This window comes from Pyrgilauda ruficollis, unplaced genomic scaffold (genome assembly GCF_017590135.1).
Source record: "Pyrgilauda ruficollis isolate IOZ18807 unplaced genomic scaffold, ASM1759013v1 scaffold44, whole genome shotgun sequence".
Lineage (NCBI taxonomy): Eukaryota > Metazoa > Chordata > Aves > Passeriformes > Passeridae > Pyrgilauda > Pyrgilauda ruficollis.
The window spans coordinates 3,816,210-3,837,773 of record NW_024525934.1 but is presented as its reverse complement, the minus strand read 5'-3'; the positions used below and the strand labels follow the sequence as shown (position 1 = coordinate 3,837,773).

Here is a 21,564-nt window from a genome sequence, read left to right as displayed (position 1 = left end):
CAGGGACCAGAAGCCTGCAATCAGTTCACAGAGCTCTGCGTGCTTGATGACAGCAGGTCGCCGGCTTTGCACCGCTCCACCATCGAGAAGCACCTCAGACACTTCGTGGTAGCTGTTTAACAGGCACAAGTTACAGACTTCCATCTTAAAAGCGGGAGCTCCACATATACAGCTGAATAATATACGAGCCTGGCAATTGTGCTGGCTCAGCTGCTGCCTCACACGCAGCCGAGCTGCCCGTGTTGCAGAGCAGATGTTCCAGAGCAGGTGTCAGCAGGCAGTTATGGGGGGCAACCACCAAAGCCCTCCCAAAGCAGCGTTTCCACTCGAGAGTTAAAGCCTCAAAGGAGACATGAAATAACCTTGTTAATTTGACGCTTGATAATGCAAACATCTTAAAAATCCCACTCCAAATTGTATGTCACTCCCTGGCACGCAGCCAGGAGTTCTCATCCAATTTCAGCATATTAAGGTTTTAATGGGGTTTTTTTAGAGAAGCTTCTGCCGAACATTTGGTGCTACCAGTTCAATGCTTAATTACTCTTTCCTAGAAGGAAATCGCGGTGATGTTTAAGCGTAGGAATTAACTGCACCTGATACAGCCTTTTTCTCCTTACAGTACCTGTCCTGCGGAGAGCATCCGCAACAACCCCAGCGGGAGGAGAGCCTCTTACAGAAAGGCTGGACGCTCTGCCAGCTCACCCCGCTAGCCGTCCCAGGCGCCGAGACCCCGACACCCATCTCCGCCACCGCCCCACCGGCTCTGGATCCCCTTCCCGGGGCATTCCGGCTCCGCGCACGCCCGCCGCCGCAGGAACCTCGCCAGTGCGAGAGGAGCGGGGGGCGCGGTGCTCGCGGTTCTGCCGGCCCCGTGCCGGGCGGCCCCCGCTCTCCCCGCCTCAGCCGAGCCGCCCCCCACCCCGCGCACAGCCAGATGCCGGGACTACGACCACCGCCGTGGCGGAGCCGGCGGGCGCGCACCGGGATCGCGGCGCGGGCGCTGCCAGGAGCGCGCCCGGCCCCGCCTGTGCGCGGGGTGCGGAGTTCGGGATGAAGGGGGAGCGATCCGCACGGCCCCGCGCCCACCGCGACTGAGCGCCCGGCTCCGCCCGCCCAAGCCCGCCCACCGCGCGTCAGAGCGGGCGCAGCCAATGGGCAGGAGGGGCTACATCGGGGGGCGGGGCGGGGCGGCGGCCAATGGGCTGCGGGGATGTTCCCGGAGGCGCAGCCGCCGCGGCCCCTCGGGGCCACGGGGGGCGGGGCGGGGCGGCGGCCAATGGGCTGCGGGGATGTTCCCGGAGGCGCAGCCGCCGCGGCCCCTCCCCCGCCGGCCGCTCCGGCTCGGGGCTCGCCGGGCGGGAGAGTTTCGCTCCCGGGTGGGAGATGCCGCGCGGGCTCCGTGTCCTCGCAGGTAACGCCGCGCGGGGGAACGGGGGGCTCGCCAGCGCCCCGTCCGCTGGCGGGACCGGCCCGGGGAGGCGAGGGCCGGACGGGACGGGGCACCTCCTACGGCGGAGCCGTCGCCGCCAGGACAAAAGGGGAGCGGCGAGCGGGGCAGGGCCACCGCCAAACTCCCGGCGGGGCTCGCCTGCCTCCCAGCCTCGACCCTTACCCCGAAGCCGCCGCTGCCTTCCCGGGCGGGCTCCGGCTCCATCCCAGGGACCGCCCGCCGGGTGCCCGGGACGCCCCCAAGTTTGCGGGGCTCCGGGCACGGGCAGCGCCGCCCTGGGTGCGAGCCGCCCCGCGGCCCGGCGCTCTGGGGCGGGAGGCACCGTGCCCGCCCCGCCGCGGGGTGCCCGCGCTGTGCGGCGGGTGCTCTCCGGTCGGCTCGGGCTCGCCTTGCCCTGGAGAGGGCGGCAGGCAGGCGCCCTCCCGGTCCCCGACGGTGGCGTGCGGCGCTCCGGGGAGGCGGCGGTCCCTCGGGGTGCCCGCAGCGCCCGTGCGGCCACCGCGCTGCCCGGGGACGGGAACCCCCACGGACCGGCCTCCTGGACCGCGGGAAAACAGGGCTGGCTGTAGCTGTGCGCCGGATAAATGGAGCGAGCGTAATGGGAGAAACTTTCAAGGTGAAATAAATTTTGAGTAGATTAAGTATTTTAATTGCGTGTTGATGCTGTATCCGTGCTGTTGGGAGCAATGCCGTGCACTTCCCTCAGTTAACAGCCACGCTTTCTCTCTTTGTTTCCGTCAAACTACGAGCACAAGGGTGAACTACTCCGAGAAAAGGTTTTGCTCTTAAAGCAGCTGCTTTGCTCAGCCAGGCAGCTCCAGCCTCTCAGGTTGCACAGCTCCAGGTTACTGGCTTTACCTGAATTTGGGTGCCGCGCCATATGGTCTCCAAAGCGAGGAGGGGCACCGCTGTGGCAGGGGGTACTGCCTGTCCCTGTGCACGTGTGTGTGCAGGAAATGGGAATATGCGGGGACCGGAATGAGGTACTGCAAAAAGCAAGGCAATTGCTGCAGCAGCTCCGATGGTCAGCTCTGCTCCAGAAGCCTGATGCCTGGAGATGTTTTCCTAGACCGTGCAAAGACGTTAAGTGCTATGTTTGCAGGGGTGCACTACAGCTGTTTTTCTAGATTCTCTATTTTTCTGTATGAAGGTATTAAATGTAATATTTTCAGGAGTGCAACAGTTGATTTAATAAGCAAATAAATTATAAGAAACTTAAGATAGGCTACTATATGTGCCTATCATTCTTTGGGCTTACAAAATAAAAAAAATCCATATTCTGCCTAGCTTTTACTGCAGTTTTCCATTCATAGCTTCCTTTGCTTGCTGTTTATACCAGCACCTGATAATAAGACCACTGACAGCAGTGTCTGAGCACCTGAGAAGGGTGCTTCCTGACAGAAGGCTGGCTCTGGAGCATCCAGAGAGACCCATCCGAATAAAGGTGGCTCATGGGTGTAAACTTCCAGCCTCAGTACCTCCACACTGACGTATCACTCAGTGTGCTTGGATTGCAGGGTCTTTTTCATCTGCCTCAATAACCTCATGAGCCCATACAGCAGTGGAACTTCAACTGCGCTTGAGTTGCACACTCAGCACACTGAGTGATCTCATGAACACTAGTCCCATCTCAATTCTATGGGTCTTGCTGTCTCATTGCTTGAATTGTTGAGGCTTAGGGCCTAGTCCATTGACTGATACCTCCATATGTCTATCTGTGATGTTTGTATGAATTCCTTTCATGGGGGAATGTGTACGACTAGGTCCTTCAATCTGATTAGCTGAAGGGAGTTTAGCTCTTTTGGCAATTGACAATGTTTGCTTTTCAAACGGGTAGGAAATGATAATGTTTATCATCTTCTACAGAGCTTTATAAATGTTTCACAGTCCCTCTGATGCATCTGTTTGTATTGCTTGAAAAGAACAGTAAGAAACAGAAAAACAGTGATTTGCTCTAGGTTTTAAAATTTGTCTGTGCCAAAGTTTTACCTTAACATCTTAGAATTTCTTGTATTTATCTCTGTGCTTCATCCATGATAAATTCTGCCTTTACTTCCTCATTTGAAGTGCAAAATTATGTTTAGGTGTGTTCCAGTAACTATGAGAGGCGCTGAGAAAAAAAGTGTAAGGTTATATGAAACTTAATCTCCTCTCCGAAGCCAGCTTTCCTTTAAAATTCTTTTTTTTAGTGAATTAGACCTGTAACCATGCACTTGTATGTGTTTCTTCCAGATTTTCAACCAACATAATGCTGAAGCTCCCAACTTGGAACCAGCATTTTGCAGAATGGCACAAATGGAACCTAATCTGGACCATGATGTATCATGGTTCCTCCTTCCATCATACTGGGCTAAAATGGTTGTGGCATTAATTTCCTTCCTCTGTTTTGCTAACAGCTATGATGGAGATTTTGTCTTTGATGATTCTGAAGCCATCATCAATAATAAGGTTAGTCTCTCTTCTTTTCCTCACACCCTTTGGCATAAATGGTCATAGGAAAAGAAATAATGCAACAATTGATCTAAACCAAAAGTTTCAGCCTAGTAAAGAGCTTCTCCTGGGACAACAGTACTTTTTTTGAGATAGAGGTGGAGTATTCTTGTGTTCCATTTTAAAGCTGACCATACATGCAATGGACAGACCTTGAAATGTTTAGCAATGAACATGTGATTCAAACACACCTCTAACTGAGATTCTTTTGGCTTTGAGCAGTGGAGTGTCTTCAGTTGCTGAGACACTTCTCAGGATCACATGTAGCAGTGAGTGAGCCCATGACCATGGATGGGTATTGGGGTTACAGCTTTTATGCTGCTCTGGAAGGTACCTGTTAAGCATTTAGAAAGAAAAGCACAGGATAAAAATAATCACATTCATCTGTTGGTTCTGTCTTCCTGAAGCCATGGGTTACAAAGAGGATAATCTGGAGACTCATACTGCTAGAAGAACACAATTCACTTTTTTTTTTTTCCTTGCACAAGATATAGAGGCAACTTATCACAGTGTTCCTTTTAGAATCATGCAGAATTACTGTTTCCTTAGACAAACTTCTATTATGTGTGTGTAAGTCATCATATCTTCAGTTATAAATGTATGGGGGGAAAATACATCTGTCAACATGGAAATAAATCTCAAAGCTTTCAAGAGAATACTGTAGACAAATTAAGAACCTACAGCATTGTTGTTTTGGGGTTTTTTTTAAAGTAGTATTGTATTTCAGATTGCACAGCTCCTGGTAATTTTTCATTCTGTGAAGTTTTATTTGGGATCTGTTTATAATATTTGCATTTCCTGAAAAAATGAACAATAGACGGATGTTGAAACAAAGCAGGTTGTTTTGGTAATGTGCAATTTCCGCACTTGTAATCTTTCTCCGTTTCTTTCTGTCTTTACTCTAAAAATGTTTCAATTTATCTATGCAACCCAACAATTTGCACCAGGATTCTAGCTGTTGGCAATGCTGAGAAATTCAACCAACTGCTTAAATAAATTAATTCATATGTAGTCTGTATGTTTGAAAAACTGGGAGGCTGTTTCTATTTCTCACATGAAAATCCTCTATTATTCTCTAGAAATTAAATGAGGATTTTTTGGCAATATCATTTTAACACAGGGGTGATATAGATATATGAAAATTCAAAATCCACAAGAAAAATGCAGAGACAATGAGTTTACCAGTTTAATGGGGAGGGAGATTATCTAGCAATGGCACAGTTTATTGAACAAAGCATAGCATATTTTATTTCTATTTAATAGGAAAGACAGCAGTTGAAGTAATTTTATAGATTTACTGAGCATTGCTACTGTAGTATTTTCTTGGGTACCCCTTTCTGTTAATTTACTAGCTGCCATCATCCCAATCTTTAATTTCTTTTATTGTTTTTTTAGCAAAAGATACACATTTAATTGACCCCCATCCCTATCCTATCATGGAGCGTTCCATTATTAGATTTTATTTGAGTTAAAGGCTGCTTTCCAGATGCTTTCTTATCATTTTAAGCAGCATTTTAACTGGTACACGGCAGTGGCTTTTGTCTTTATTTATTTACTAGCTTGGCAAGACAAACAGTTGGATTAAGCAGAGCTTCAGACACAGTATGTCATTTCCATAAGCCTTTATACAGAAAAACTGACCTTTCTTCAAATCTTGAACTCTGCTCTCTGTAAGCTGCTGCTAATCAAATATTTAGAGATTATTTGATAGCTACTTTTGGTTTTTAAAGAGAAAATCATGTGTAGCTTTTAAAGAGCTGTGTCTCTTGAAGAAAACCATACCTATTTTAGGGTAGATTCACTACATAGGAAAATTGATGAGAAAAACTTTCTCACAGAACTTGGATACAAGGGCAAGATACATGATTGAAGATTTTTAGGTCATATGGAAGTGTAATCTAATCACTAAGTAATTCCATGCATTCAGCTTTTTCTGCCTTCTTCCGATGCAAGACAAAAGAAGGCTGATTATAGCAGAATGGGAAATCAAGCCTTGTGCATTTCCCATCTCAAGTTATTGAAGACCATCTGTGACATGGAAGGCATACTTTTCTTTTCCAGTACTAACATTTATGAAAGTATGTCTTTCATAGACCTTATGTACATAAAGAGCAGTGCCGCTGGTTGAAAAAACAGTCTGAGGGCCACACCACCCTCTGACAACTGTCCCCTGCAGAGCACAAAGACTTCAGTAGATGCTGGTGTACATCCCTGTCCCAGCTTGCCCCAGAAAAAGCTGGCTGTATCGATTTAGTGAGCTGCTGGTTGAGTGTGTTCCTGCTCTGAGAGTCAAATTATGACCTTTAGGGTTTGTGCATACCGATGAGGAATGGAACAGGAATTTAGATGCCTAAGGCTAAAATTACAGTTCTGGGAGAAGAAAGAAATTTCTAGCTATTACTTGGCAGTGGAAACATCTGTGAGAGCGTGAAGAAATTTTTCACCTTGGTAATTCTTAAGCCCAAGTAGCATCCCCTGTGAGTCTTGATTTCTTAAGAATTTCCCTGAGAGTGCCTTAATTGACAGCTGAAGTCTAGGTTCTTTCAGACTGCAGTTTTAGCCCTGCTCTTTTCTGTGCATTGATTAGTATCCTGTTAGAGAATACTTCCATTCATTTGACTACTACTGGCCAAATTTGATCAAATTATAGAAAGAAATCTCTTTTTGGTTTTTTTTTTTAATTTATATTTTTGGATGGATGAACGTCAGAATACGTTAAGAATATTCTCTTTGAAGAAGCAAGAAAAATTAGTTATTTTAAGTTCAGTTTAGCAGCAGCAGTCATCAGGGTCCAGCAATTTGGCTGTAATTTGGAAGTACATGCAAGCCAAAAATAAGGCATGGACTGAGGTTGAGATGGCAGGTACTGGAGACCACAGGAATGCTCAAGATACTGTAAAAGCAAATGAGGTGGTAGCAGCATTGGAGAGGAACTGGAATTAATAAAACCAATGGAATTGCAATATGTGAATATTGTAAGCAGATGGAGTTGTAGGAATAATAAGAGAGGGGCACCTGGGTTTGTAAGACCTTCCATGGGGTTAGCAAGCCTGTTTGTCTGCTTACTTGTGTTTGCAGTGTCTTGTTCACCTCCTTTGGTTCAATGGTCTCAAATAATTTCAAGACAGAAGGTGGGGTAGAGTAACTTGTTGGTTGCAGGAGTAGTACTGACTAGTATAGTTTTGTACTTAGGTTCTGTCTCAAGTGTCTTTAACCTGCGTGTACCTTGCTGTAGCATAAATTGGCATTTAATTGCACTAGGGAAGCAGAATAAGGGCAAGTGTATGTTAGTTTGAACTTCCAAGCTTGTCCTCATAAAAAAACTGACGCAGATGCTAGCAAGATCCTTATTTTTCCTCCAAAGTGTATGCTTTCCATTTAATAGCCTACATTATTTGGATTTTTCATTATCAGCATGGTTTTGAGATAAAAAGAGAAGAACAAGCAAGCAAGACTTTTTCTTTGCAATAGGTGCCCCCTATTGCACCCCAAATTAAAATAATTCATTACCTTTCTGTCTTTTAATCTTTCAGAGCAGTATATAGAGATGTTGATTCTTGATTTCATGTATTGAGTGTTAAAACAACCTCAACTATTTGAATAGTCCTGTGCAAAGCAAGGCTTCAAAAAAACTAATTGTTGTTCCCTACCTTTAGTCTCCTTGATTTCATGCTTTCATTAGTAGTTATGCTACTGCACTTGTGAAAAATGGCTATTCTGCGGCAGTTTGTAGTTGGCCTTCTTTGCAAGATAACCTACACCTAAACTCAATGGCTTTTTACAAAATTTTGAGGTAAGGAGGTTTATGTGTTTCATATCTCAGCTATTGATCAGATTATAAATTGATGTGAATATAGCTCTAAATTTCATGTAGTTATGCCTACTTACAGAATCCATGTAATGACATTTACAATGACAGGCATTCAAGATTCGACCTTCATTGCAGACTTAGGTACTGTGGGTCAGATGTCAGTAGTGAGCCAACAAAACTCCTGCTGTGTCCATCTTAGTGTGAGCTTGTATTAGTTAGAACTTGTTTGTGGTTTAGCTGCTTTGAACAAGGGAAAAATTTTAAGAATCTGATAATTTGTTTTCTTTTAGGACCTCAGGGCAGAAACCCCACTTGGTGACCTGTGGTATCATGACTTTTGGGGTAGCAAACTCAGCAGCAATACCAGTCATAAGTCATATCGACCGCTAACTGTCCTAACTTTCAGGTGAGACTTGTATTTTTCCTTGAGGTCTGAATATTTTTAATCTGTATTGACTCAATTGAATTTAGGGGGGAGGCAACAAAAAAGGCAAGAACAAAGTAGCTGGAGGGTAGTTGGATACCTTTCCAGAGTACGATTTTTGAGTTCACTACCTTAATCTCAAATGGTGTTTTAATTTTCCGATGGTTTCTTTCCCAAAGTATTCATTATTTTGACATTCTGTATTTATATCTACTTTTCAGAGATTTTGTCTTAATGGTCTTCTATACCTGGTACTAGGGGCAGTGTGGTTTAGTATGTCACATCATCAAGGTGCATGTTCCCTTCACTTAGCCATGCTGCCACTTGCGTTGCTGTTGTAGTTTTTGTTCTCTGCTTTCCTGCTGACCTGTCAAATTGTTTATTTTATAAATAGCATCACAGTACTGTGGCCTTTTTCCATCAGCACACTGTATAGTCTTCCCACCTCTTGACTCCAATATTCTAACTCGAGTGTCTGAGAATCTAGCGAAATGTCTGCCTATATATAACTTGCAGGTTTTGTCAAATAACTAAAGGTTTAAAAGGATTACTTTTGTAGATGCTTAGCTCATGTTTTTTGCACAAAGATTTGAGTAAACAGTAGACCATGTAAAAATCTGGCACAGCAATGCAGAGAATATTTGAGGACTCAGTCTTAATTTTTTTATTTTCCCCTTCTGACTCAATGGTGTCAGTGGGGAATTGGTGCTTGTTCTGCCCATTCCAAGCCATGGACTAAGTGCAGAAGTGTTCCCACTCTTTAGTCCTCATATTCAAGCAAAAGCTTTGGCCCTTTAGGGCAGTGTCAGTGTTTTAAGTACCTATCACTGTGCGTTTCACTTCTATTGGGCTTTCCTCACATTTTCCTCAAGAAAAATAAGCAACTGAGTAGAATGTGTCAGAGTCCTAAAACTATTAAAGCTTTCAGTGCATTACACAGAACATGCTTTCCTTTTTTTTTCTTTCTTTTCTCTGTGGTATATTCCATCTGGTTTGTTTAAAGAGTGAACTGGGATACAATCATTACTATATCTGAAAGTATAGATGAGCCTGTGGAGATGGTCCATAAAATGCTATTTTCAAAGAAAGAAATGGATTTCCTTAATTTCCCTAAGCTCCAGCTTTTATGTGCATCATATTTATAAAAGGTTAAGTTTTTAAATAGGTTTCATTTATGCCAGATGCACATTGACCAAAAGAACTGCGTAAAATCCCCTATTCTAGCTAAGTTTCTGTGTATCTTACCTACTGATAAAAGTACATTGATAATGGCACAATGTTTCCCCTTTTTCTTCTCAGCCTCCATTTTACTGCAGAGTTCCTGTCTTGAATAGGGATTTAGATTGTATTTTCACTTTTACACTTCCTTCTGATTCTAATACTTGCATGAAATGTCTCTCTAACCAGTCTCACAAATCAGTCACCAAGATGTGCTGACTGCTTCCTGGGTGGATAGTGATTGTACCCACTACAGGACCTCTTTCACAGAGTATGTCAGTGGAAATCATAGTCCCGGTACATATTAGTTTCCTCACTGTGTGGATATAATTAACATAATTTCATCAAGTTGGCTGCTCTTAAGCCCAGGGGTATCCCTCAGTGGGCTGGGTTATTATCCCTGGGATACTCCTGTGTTGCAACACTGAAGTTACATTGTAGACCAAAAGCCAGTTCTAAGTAACTATAAGAGTGATTACAAGAATGGTACAAAGGTATGTGTTTGGAGAGGATAGATACTGTATCCGTGTGATATTCCCTAGGAATACGTGGCCTAAAGACTGGGATATTGTTTCTATCTTCTTGTGCCTAAATGGTAACTCCTTCTGTACTGAGACTTCTGCTTTATTTTTGTGTGCACGGGTCTGCTATGTTTTTTTTAGCATTTCTACTTGTATTTTTCTAACCATTGTTGTCATTAGCCTTAATATTTTTGTTTCTATATAGAATTAATTACCTTTTTGCTGGAGGCTTCTACCCAGTTGGTTTCCATGTCATCAACATAATACTGCATTGTACTATCTCAGTGTTGATGGTTGATGTGTTCTCCATATTATTGGGTGGATTGCAATTCAGCAATAAAGGAAGACGGCTAAACCTGGCTCCAAAGTCCTCTCTTCTTGCTGCTTTGCTCTTTGCTGTACATCCAGTGCACACCGAGTGTGTAAGTATTGAATAATTATCTCCAGAGATTTTTATTTTAGAAGTTCTTGACCATCTTGACTTATTAATTCTGGCATAACCTTATACTCTACAGATTGCTTTTAGATATTTTTAACACTTCTCTTGGCACATGTCTTAATAGAACAATCAAGTATTATGGTTAGTACATCCAAGGCTTGTAATTCCACCGAGATAGACCTTATTAAGGAACACAAATCATTCAAGTACAATAACTAAAGGAGGATAGCAGGATGCTACAGAGTTTCCTTACCTCCTGGATTTTTCTAATTACTTTTCATTTCCATTTGCATTGGTAAAAAAAAAGCAAAGAGTTTTAAAATCGGAGATGGGGCACTCTGTGAACTTTGTATGTGACTAGTACGGTACTGCATTCAGTTTTGCATCCATGCTGCAAAGACAGCACTGGAAAAATTGGAGCATGCTCAGAAAAGCCATGAAAGTGATTAAAGGGCTGGAAATCATCCTGTTTTGTGAGAGATCAAACTGGGTTTATATTTTTAATATGAAGGAGAAGATTAAAGAGGTTTTTTTTTAATCGCAGTCTGTAATTATGTACATGGGGAACACAAATTTGACAGTAATTGCCTGCACTTTAATAGTGCAGGCAGAAGCAAAGATGTAAAGATGCAGAATAGAAACATGGCACATGTATAGCAATCAGTTAAAATATCTGACCAAAACACAAAGTCCTTGTGTGGGAATTCTGTGAAGAGAAGATGGTGTTCTTAAAAAGCTCTTTTGTGCTTGCAGCTAAGAAAATCTCATGGCCTTATGCTAGTGGGCTTGTTGAATGTCATCACTGATCTCTTGACCTTGTGATAATGAATAAATCCAATATAAAATTATCACAATAAGGGAAATTTTTTTGGGGAATTTGTTAGAATTTGGAAGGTGTGAGCCACAGAAAAAGTATTAGCTGTAATTTTGATTTTGTCCTAGCAACGAACAGTGAATCCTACAGTGCACATTCTACATATGTGAATATGATTTTTCACTTATTCACAATATGCCATGGTTTTGCCTTCTTGCATTTGCTCTGCACACAATTGGTGGGGGAAAAGTTATTGAAAGCTGTGCTCTCTCAGCTGACTGGAGACCTTGCATGTATTGAAGACCTAGAGATGGTGCAAAGTTATGCATTAGTAATCTGCCACCTTTTCTGGCAGTGTGGCTAAAACATCTTGACAATCATTCTCTGGTGTTCACTCGCCTGCACAATGACTTCTTTGTGAGAGTGCACTGTGTCAGAAGGGCCTCTGATATTTGCTCTCCAAAACCAGTTTTAGATGTCAGAGTAAAGTAAAACAAGTCTTCAGTGCTTTTGATGTTCTGACATATAAAGAGAAATCTCACTTGAGTCTTAACTTTAGAGTAGACCTACTATTGACCCCTTTATCAATATCCATAAATTTATTCTGCATTCCATTTGACTCTAAAAATGTATTTAAATCAGCATGAGAATATTAATAAGCCCTTTGTCCTGTCAAATAAATTACCAGTGATGTGGTCTCCTTGCATATTTGAAGACTTGCAAATGTTTCAGGCAAACAGTGGAAGAAGAGGGGGAAAAAGTAGCATGCTTATATATCAGGCCTCTTCTAAAATTCAGGAATGAACAAAAACCTCTAATCATTTACATGGTGAATAACAAATCTTGCTCCAGTGAAGAAGTCATTTATACTGCTACAGTTCTAGGATGAGTGTGTGTCTGGCAGCACCTCTCAGAAAGCATTCCTTATGATTTTAAACCTGTGAGTTTCAAGTATCCGACATCCTGGTTTTGAAATGAGATGACATATTGTGACATAAAATTGTGAAGAATCCGTCTGTTTGCTGCTTTGAGTTTTTGGTTTATACAGTGAAACAAACTGTCATGTAAAACCAATATTGAAAGGTGTAATGCTTTCAGTACCTATGTAAGGAAAACACTATAATTTTTCTACCTACAAGTAAATACTCTTGTGCTATAGTTGTCTGCTCTAAAAATGGCCTACTCTTTGTAACACTTCAGTGATGAAATGCTAAATGAATCATGGACATAAGAATATATCTGATACCAATTTAAAACTGGTTTGGTTTTTTTCCTTTGTTTGCTTTCTTTCCAGAATCTATATGCCTTATCTTGCATTTTAGGTAACATTTTGCTGTTGGAGTCATCTGAGGCCATGTGCATTATTCGCCCCTTAATCTCTTTGCTGTAACAAGTGGACATTTATTTTCGAAATTGTGTCAGCTCACCTTCACTTTTATCTCATTAGGAAGAGCAGCTCCTGAAGCAGAATGACACTTCATTATTTTCACCTTTCAAAGCACTCTACAGCTATTGAGTTAATTCTCGTAATTCCTTTGTATGATAGAAGAAGGAGCAGCAGAGAAGTTAGGTGCACAGCTGTAGATAAATCAAGTTCTTCTGAACTGAATTTAGGAGTCCAACAGTTTCTGTTTTCACAGTGCTTAAGTAAAGCTGGGGGTAAAAGTGGGAGAGAGTCTCTGCTGTGGAATCAGTCATACTCTCATGCCTCTACACTTCTCTTTCTCTGATGTTATTTGGAAATAGTTGCTCCATCATGTTTCCCTGACACAAAAAATGCCCATTTCCTTTTTACTTTCCTCTTTCTGTTCCACACACAAAATGCGACAACTGGTATACTATAGGAGAACTGAAGTTTCTGCTTTTATCCCTGAAATATGATCACAAAAAATGAATTTAAAAAGAAAACCTGTATCTGTTCTGCCCTGCTTCTGTACATCTCCTGAAAACATGGAACTCAGCACTCCAGGAAGCAGAGCTAGACTGAGAAATAGGGGGTATTTCTAAGATCCTTGCTGTGGGTGTATGTTCTAGTGAGGTTCCAACATCAGGGCTTATACAGTCCCCTACCAGCTCCATGTCATGATTTTCACAAAAAATTTATGGTGTTATCCTGACACGTGTGTAATTGAGAATTGAAGATCCAAAAGTGTCTTGCTCTGTCTCAGCAAGTTATTGTAAATACAGTTTAGGGGCTTGAAGCAAAGCTTACAGAGAGCCCTGAGATTGCACTTGATTTAAATAGGTTGGCACAGATCTCGAGTACAGAGGTCCCAGGATGTGCTTCTCATTTTCTTTTGCATTAATACAACCTTCTGTTTCAAGATGCAATTGCAGGTAACTCTAATGCAGTCAGTTAATACAACACAAAAGACTGCCAGAGGGGAAATCTGGGGAATCTTTTTTTTTTTTCCCTGAATCTGCAAGCTGGAAGGTATTTGTCCATTCTGAGTGCTCAGATTGAAATTTGAAGGCTGGCTTGTCTTCTGAAAGTGAACAGTTTTTGATTTGTGTTTCAGCAGAGCTGCCAATTCAATTGTGGTTCAGGTTGTTTGGCTTCCAAGCCATGTAATAGCTTCAAATGGAAAGAGAGTAGATTTAGATTAGATATTAGGAGGAAATTCTTCAGTGTGAGGGTGGTGAGGCAGTGGCACAGCTTGCCCAGAGAAGCTGTAGATGCTCCATCCCTGAAGTGTTCATGGCCAGGTTGGATGGAACTCTGAGAAACCTGGTCTAGTGAAAGGCAGAGTGGTTGGAAGGAGATGATATTTAAAGTTGTTTCCAACCCAAACTGGTTTATATTTTGATGTTTTCTAAGTCTTCTAAAAAATGCAATTTGATCCAAAAAACAGATGGAATTGTGTAGAGTCTAAATTTTATGCAGTGAAATCCTCCTTCATTTCTTAAAAAAAAATTCCATAAACTAACATTTTCATAAACCAAAGCCAAGCCATTTATGTAGTTGATACTAAGCAATACCAAATAAAAAATAGGATGCATCTAAAAAAATTTGATATAACTAATCCACCACACCCAGTTAAATAAAAAAGTGATACAGTTATATTCTATTATATATTTCACTTTGTATGTGTTCCTTTACTTCAGGTTTTCTAAGAATAAAAATCTGATAATTTGAAACTACTTTTCTTTTTTATAAAGGTTGCTGGGATTGTTGGCAGAGCAGACCTACTGTGTGCCCTGTTCTTCTTGTTGTCATTCCTTGGCTACTGTAAAGCATTTAAAGAAAGTAAGCATTCTGTTTGCCCCTTTAATTTCCTATTGTGTATATTTTCAGCATTTGTACATTTCAGTGAAGTATAGCAAAATTTAAAATGTCAGATTGATTTGTTTACCCTCACAAAATATATTTTTTTAAAAACCTGCTTTAGCAGCTATTTATTTTTAGAAGTTCTGAAAATTTTGCTTTCCCTAATTCTTGTTAAACACTGAATTTAATTTAAGCAAAGCCCACTTTATGATAGGCTTATTTGCTAAATGTTTTATTGTTTAGAAGTTTAATGAAGTATTTTAATGAGTATTTTAGAAATAAATCAAACCTACAAATGTATATGTTGAAATATTTTACTACTCTTTATGCCATTGTGTTGGGATGTCTTAAATGGGAGTCAGTTTTTCGGAACACTATTTGTATTTTTAATGAATTGCAAAGAATTATTCCTATGACTAAGCCTTCTGGATTCCTGCAATATGCAACTGCTGGCATATAATGCTGAATATAGCATTACTCATAGTTTTTGTAAGACAGCTGTGTTTAACAGGAACAGTTCCTTGGTAGATGTTGTTTCAAGTGAGCTTTCAGATCTCTGGTATTGTTTGATCTGAATGCAGGTTGGCAGTTCAAATACAGTTGTGGAGAAATATCTTGGGGGCTCTGTTAAACAAGCACACAAGAAAGCACAAGTTCGTGACTGTGGAAGGCTTTGCAGGACATGCAGTCTGCTGCCTGAATGTCTCTACCACGCAAAATACAGGACTCATTGGTGAAGCCACAAGGAGCTGTGTTGGGAAGGGCTTGTCTGTTGTTCCACAGGCATGGCCTGTAATGATTAACCAGAGCTGGCAGGGTATTTCAGAGGTACCTGAGCTGACTTTGTGATCTGGCTTAACAGCATGGTTGTGGCATCACAGAGACCTCAGTGTGGGCTGAGGGGGTGAGTTAGTCCACAGTGAGCTGTGAGATGCCATGAACAGCTCCTGCTGGTTCAGTTTAGATTCTTTGGAACTACTGTACATATTTCCATTGCTGATATAATAAGTTTATCTTGCCATTTCAAATGTTACTTGGGATGATTCCTGTTTTACTTTGGATATATTTTTCTTCCCTTTGAGTAGGTTTAATTTCTTTCAACTGAGCTAATGATTTCTTGATGAAAATTGGCCTCGGGTTCTTGCTTGTTTGTTTATTCTTTTCTAACCTATTTTATTGGATGTGATTGTGCTTATGATGTTTCTTCTGTTAGTAGTAGAGTAAGATAGACCAATCAAAATATTGCCTTATCTGTTTTCCAGTGTCTCTCCTAGACAGGTAGGATTATATGGCAGGGGCAATAATCTTTGCTTGAAGGACTCAAGAGCCAAATTCTTAGGATGACCACTGGAGACAATTAAATAGGACCCTCTAATTATTTTGGTATAGAGGACATCTTGAGAATGATTAAGGATGTGTATTCTGGTTAAGGATATTCAACTTGTGAAGGCCAGTTGAATAGCTTTTAGAAATCAGTGTTAATGTAATCATATTCTTGGACTGAAATTTGTGTCAATGATACAGAAGAAGGAAAATGTTGCAAAGACAAGATACTAAGCAGCCCTTACTGATTTTTATTGGGCTTTACATAATAATAGGGGAGCAGATGTCTTTTAAGCAATTTTGCCAAGGAAAATTACAGTCTGCCAGCATTGTCTTTCAGGTCAGTTTCCAATGTTTACTGTCACTTTCACTGCCTGCTTTTCCCTCAGCAACTTCTTGAAGAAATTTACACTTCCTCTGTACACAAGAATTTGTGTCTAAGATACATACTTGAATCTTTCACCTTGATTGCTGCAAAGGGGCACTACTGACTCATCAGCCAGGAGCTTATCACCCAGGCACTCCAGACTTTTTCTGCAGAGCTGCTGCCCAGGCCTTAATCGTTGCATGGTGTTGTGTTTGATTTTCGTGAGGCCACTCCTTCCAGCTTATCACAGTCCCTCCAAACACCAGTCCTCTTCACCATTGTATCCATCTAGCTGAACTCCATCAAAGACCACAAGCAGTTCTTCTTGCTGCCTTTATTAGATTTTTTTTTTTCTTTGTGGAGGGGGGAGGTTTGTCCAGCCTGTAGCTGTTTGAACATGAGTGCTTTTGTAGGAAAGGGCCATGTCTGTGTTGGAAAGGGCAGCCACAAAGAGAAGGGAGGCTCTCTCTTCTCAAGGAGCTACATGATGAAGACAAGGGGCAGTGGGTGCAGTTGTACTGGGAAAGGTTTCACCCTGATGTAAGGAATCATTTTTTTACAGCAAGAACAATCAATCACTGCAACAGTCTCCCCGGAGATGTGGCAGAGTCCCCATGACTGGAGGTTTTCAAGATGTATTTGGATAGGGTTTTAGGTGATCTTGTCTAGGCTCCCTTTCCTGCAAAAATTGGACCTGGTGATCTCTGGAGGCCCCTTCCAAGCTGAGCTGTTCCTGTGATTCTCTGCATGAAAGGTTTTAGGAAAAGGTAACCAAATACGGGGAAGTGGTAGAATATGACTCTTCAGTGGGTTTGCAAAGTAAATAAAAAGTTTTACCCTTGGTATGAATTTCCTTCTTTTGTGAACAGTTCTTCTAGGTACTCTCAAATGATAGGTTAAATAAGGAGTAAAGAACTTTTATCTGACTTCAGCTGAGTTTGAGTCTGCATAGATTGAGGGAGTGAATCCCAAATGGAAGCTAGTCTCACTGTGAATATAAGAACATGCATTTTAAAAATATGCGCATATAATTTAAAAAGCAGACTTAGACAATGTCTCCTAAGCAGCAAAGAAAAAGTACTTTTTCTTCTGTTAGAATGTTGTCCTTCAGATGTCAAATCCTCAAGATCCGGAATGTCTGTGATATTGCCAATGCATGTTGCTAGTTCTAGAGCAAGTTAAGAGCTGTTATTTCATCATTTTCTAGGTCAGGCCAAGAAGGTAATTTGTCTTTGTATGTGAGAAAGAGAGGGGAAAAAACAACCAAAAACCCCTCAGGGGTTTTTAGTAAAACAACCAAAAAAAAACCCCTCAGGTATCAGGTTTATGTTTCTAGTCAAACAGAGATGCTTTATGGTGATCCTACACAAAAGTGGATTGTACCAGCATCCTTTTTCCTTTTGTCCTACTGGGCTTTTTGTGTATTAAAGGCAAGCATGGCCCTAAACTGTAGGTCAACTGTGGGTGTCTTTGTTCCTGGATTTGGCTGTCACATTTATATAGAGCTTAGCTCACCAAATTTTTACAAAGAGTGGGAGAAGAATTATCAAAGGTTGATTTTTTAATTGTTACAAATAGACACATTGTAGTCTTACTCTTTTGGACCTCTTAAAAGAGTGTAGAACTCTTAAGACCATCAAGATTTGTAGACTGCATTTGTATTGTCTTTTGAATATGGTTACCAAAACATGTTGATGCCAGTTTGTTTTTGTTTTGTGAACTTTAAGTGAGCATCCAAGTAAAACAAACACTGAAAAGCCTGATGTGATGCTACTGATGTGGTTGGGTCAGTAACATATATTGTTTGGCTACCAGCAGCATCCCAATGCTGTTGGCAGACAGGTTATCCAAGCTTTTAATAAAGAACCTGGCTATTCTTTCAGCAAGGCAATGTGAAACTTGTGTATGACTGAATTGAAAAAATCTGTATATGTTTCAATAGTTTAGACACAGTTAATGAATTGTCATTCATTAAAGAAAAGGGGTCAAAAATCGTATGTGGGAGACTGGTTGGTGCTTCTTTTCATTTGAGAAAATTAATTTAAAGATTCATAATTTTTTTTTTTTTTTTTTTTGCGTGGGAGTAGGAACTCATGAAATGTCTGAGGAGGATTTGGAAGTACTATGGGGAAAGTATATGTAATAGTGAAAACAGTCAGGAGATCAGAAAAATATCAGTGTCAGGCTGGAAAACTTCCAAAGGAAAATAATGGTTTTTGTAAAGCCCAAGATATACTGCAGCTTGTTTACCTGATTTATTTGTGGTTTCAGTGGATTTTTGGGTAGACAGTTTATTTTAGCTAGAATCTGAAGCTTTCTCTTTTTTTTTAAGTATAGGCATTTAATTATGTGGGCTATAATTATGTCTTGCTGAAGTTCTACAATTCTGTTACTTTTTCCCAGTGTATTGTTTTTGAAGTTAGCATCTTTGAAAGGATAACATTTATAATTGCAAGGAACTAATCTGTTGTTCTCATTCTGTCCTGCTGTTTTAAACACAACTGTAGGGACAAATCCACTGCATAGGCTTTGGAGACAGCAAGAGCTGACAACTGTTTAGGTATGTTCTGAAGGGAATTGTGGGTTATTAACTTTGTTGAATTTTAATGCAGCTTCTCTGGGAATTCATAAGGCAATTTAAAACTGCTGTAGTGTTCATTTTTTGCCTTCCTTTGTCTTCAGTTTTGACAGTGATCCAGTTGCGTGTATTTGCCATCTGCATTGGCAGTCTCTGAATGAGGCAAAATGAGGAGTTCATGACTTGGTCCATGTGAATAATATTGGTGCAGATATTAAATATGGGATCAGCTCTTTGCTCATATGCTGTGACATCTAAAAACTGGCTGTATGTTTCTATTTTGTTTTGTTCTGTGTAGATGTCAATCAATCATCTACTAGTTCATTGCTAATTTAATAAAGCATGCAAAGTAGCGATGAGTTTTGTGAATATTGGAGGTTTATATTATGGAAATTTTCCTACAGATTGGAAACATTTAAGTCTCTTGTGTGAAAGAGATCATTGCTAAGATATGGGGAATTTGTTAGCTATTGTGCAATTGGTCAAGAGGTATTTACTATTGTTAAACATGTGAGCCCTGATTTTTTTAACTATGTGCCCTAGCATTCATATTTGAACACATTGGGAGGGAATAGTTGTAAGTGGAAAACCTAACAATTTTATGATTTTAGTTGGCTGAGGAAACACAATGACCTTTTTTCTGGTAGAATTAATGCTAACTTTCACTTCTCCAAGATGTTGTAATTGAGGGGATAGATGCTTCCTTCATTATGGCCTCTAGGTAATGAGTTTGAGATGGCTGGATATGTTTAGGAATGGCATTTCCTACTGTAATATCATTATTAAGTGAAACACTGAGCTGAACTGTACATTTGGAGATACACAAGGAGATCTTGGGCTTAATTTAATTCTAACAGTGGATTCATATGTGATCTTTTAAGACTAGATAATTCTTCCCCCTTTGCTTAACAATTCATGAGCAGGGAACTCTTAGAGCTTGAATAGAAGAATATTTGTAGCAGTTCAGTTGGAAGACACCATCCCCACAGACAAGGCCCATTAATGGAATACATGAGTGTTTGTGATCCATTTCATTTAAAAATTAAAACCTCTGCAGGAGCTCAACATAACTTACTTTGCTTCAACCTTCAGAGGAGTAGGTGCTTTCACAGAATTGGTTGCTGTGTTTCACCTGAAGATGGTGACTCCATAAACTGCTCCAGCTGTCACCTGGCTGACTCTTAAATTGCTCAGCTGGGTTGGAAGAAGGAAATGCTGAATGCCAAAGTGCCTGAATTTATAGTAATTGCTTTGGATATTGTTAATTTGGCTTTACAATAAAACTAAGCTTGGTAGTTTAAATGTAGCATTTTCATTACATGCCTCACTTCTAAGGAGTTTGTTTTCATTGACCTGTGGATTTAAGACACTAGAAAATGAGATCTCTTGAAATAGGATTAGTATTTAAGTCCACTGTCAATGTGTTGCTTGTAAATTTAGGATCAGTCAATTTGACTCTATACAACACTTTGTGTATGCATCCTTGCCCTAGAAATGCTTATACTCAAGTCTAGCAGTCTAAATGGAGGAGCTCTCATGGCTTGTTTATGGTTTACATAGGTATTTTATTGAATCCCCTCAACTTTCAGTCTTCATGTACTCCTAAAGAGGGACCATCTGAGCAATGCTTTTTGGGTTTGTGTAGAAACACTATATTTTTTCCAGCTTAAAAGAAAAATAAGCAAGTACTCTATTTCTTTGGCATGCTTACAATTTTGTCCATCTGTTAGAGTGGCAAAATGCCCACTCACAATATGGTGTACCAGTTTCAACCAGGCACAGGTGCCAATGAGAGAATGGTTTCATTTTCTGATTTTTCTGGTGGGAAGCAGCGCCATATTAGGGGAATATGCTTTGTTAGACTGATTACTTCTGTTGGCATGTGTATATCTCATAACAAGCACTTATGCAGTGCTTTACATTTTCAACTCACTATTTAAAAAAAAAGATAAAACTGAAGGCATTGCTGAATGGTGGTCTTTTGTATCTATTTTGCCAGCCTAGTTTGCTGAGATTTCTGCAGTTGAGACAGGGGGTGGTAGGGATGGAGGGGTGTTGTGCATATTGATCCAGGAACAAGCATGAAATAAAATGTTTCTTAATTAAAATTCTTTCTTTTTGAAGTTTAATCACTGATGAATTTTGATAATATTACAATTCTGTGTATAACTGTTGTTTTTTTGAGCCCACAAAAGAAAACAAAGGAACAGAGCTTGTGCTTTTCAGGAGATCTGTGGTTCTCTTTACAGAACCACAGAGTGTTTGAAGTTGGAGGGGTCTTGAGGTCACCTGACCTGACCTGCCCACACAGGGTCACCTACAGCCCATTGTCCAGGAGGCTTTACTGCAGGATTTTGCAGTTCCCCTCATTAAACCATATGAGATTCCTGCCAGACCATTTCTCCAGCCTGACAAGGTCCTTCTGTATGGCAGCACAACCCTCTGGTGTATCAGCCACTACTCCCAGCTTGGTGTCCTCAACAAATGTGTACCTGAGGGTGCCCTCTGCCCCATCATCCAAGTCATTAATGGAGATGCTGAATAGGACTGGACCCAGTATTGACCCCTGAGTACACTGGCCTTTGGTGAGACTTTGTGCCACTGACCACCACCCTCTGGACAAGCCATTCAGATAGCTTTCAGTCCACCTCACTGTCTGCACATCCAGCCTGTTCAGCAACAGCTTCTCTGGGAGGATCTTATGGGAGACTTTGTCAAAGGCCTTACTGAAGGTCTTTGATGCTCAATATTTGGGACCTTCATTATTTCTCTTTCACTGTGTTTTTATCATCTTTGCAAGTCTATGCTTAAGATTGACTTTGCTGGGCAGGCTGAAATATTTCTTGCATCTTAGACTTGGG

At 41.1% G+C, this 21,564-nt stretch overlaps 1 protein-coding gene across 1 annotated transcript in view; it reads left to right on the top strand.

The window, feature by feature from the left end:
* The first annotated feature begins 1,330 nt into the window (after window positions 1-1,330).
* Window positions 1,331-21,564, top strand: part of TMTC4 (transmembrane O-mannosyltransferase targeting cadherins 4) — a 53,089-nt gene continuing 32,855 nt past the window's right edge. The window contains exons 1-5 of the mRNA XM_041478276.1: window positions 1,331-1,411; window positions 3,683-3,898; window positions 8,042-8,157; window positions 10,120-10,336; window positions 14,327-14,414. Of these exons, the coding sequence (XP_041334210.1) occupies window positions 3,737-3,898; window positions 8,042-8,157; window positions 10,120-10,336; window positions 14,327-14,414 (583 nt within the window). The 5' untranslated portion in view covers window positions 1,331-1,411; window positions 3,683-3,736. The remainder of the gene's footprint in view (window positions 1,412-3,682; window positions 3,899-8,041; window positions 8,158-10,119; window positions 10,337-14,326; window positions 14,415-21,564) is intronic.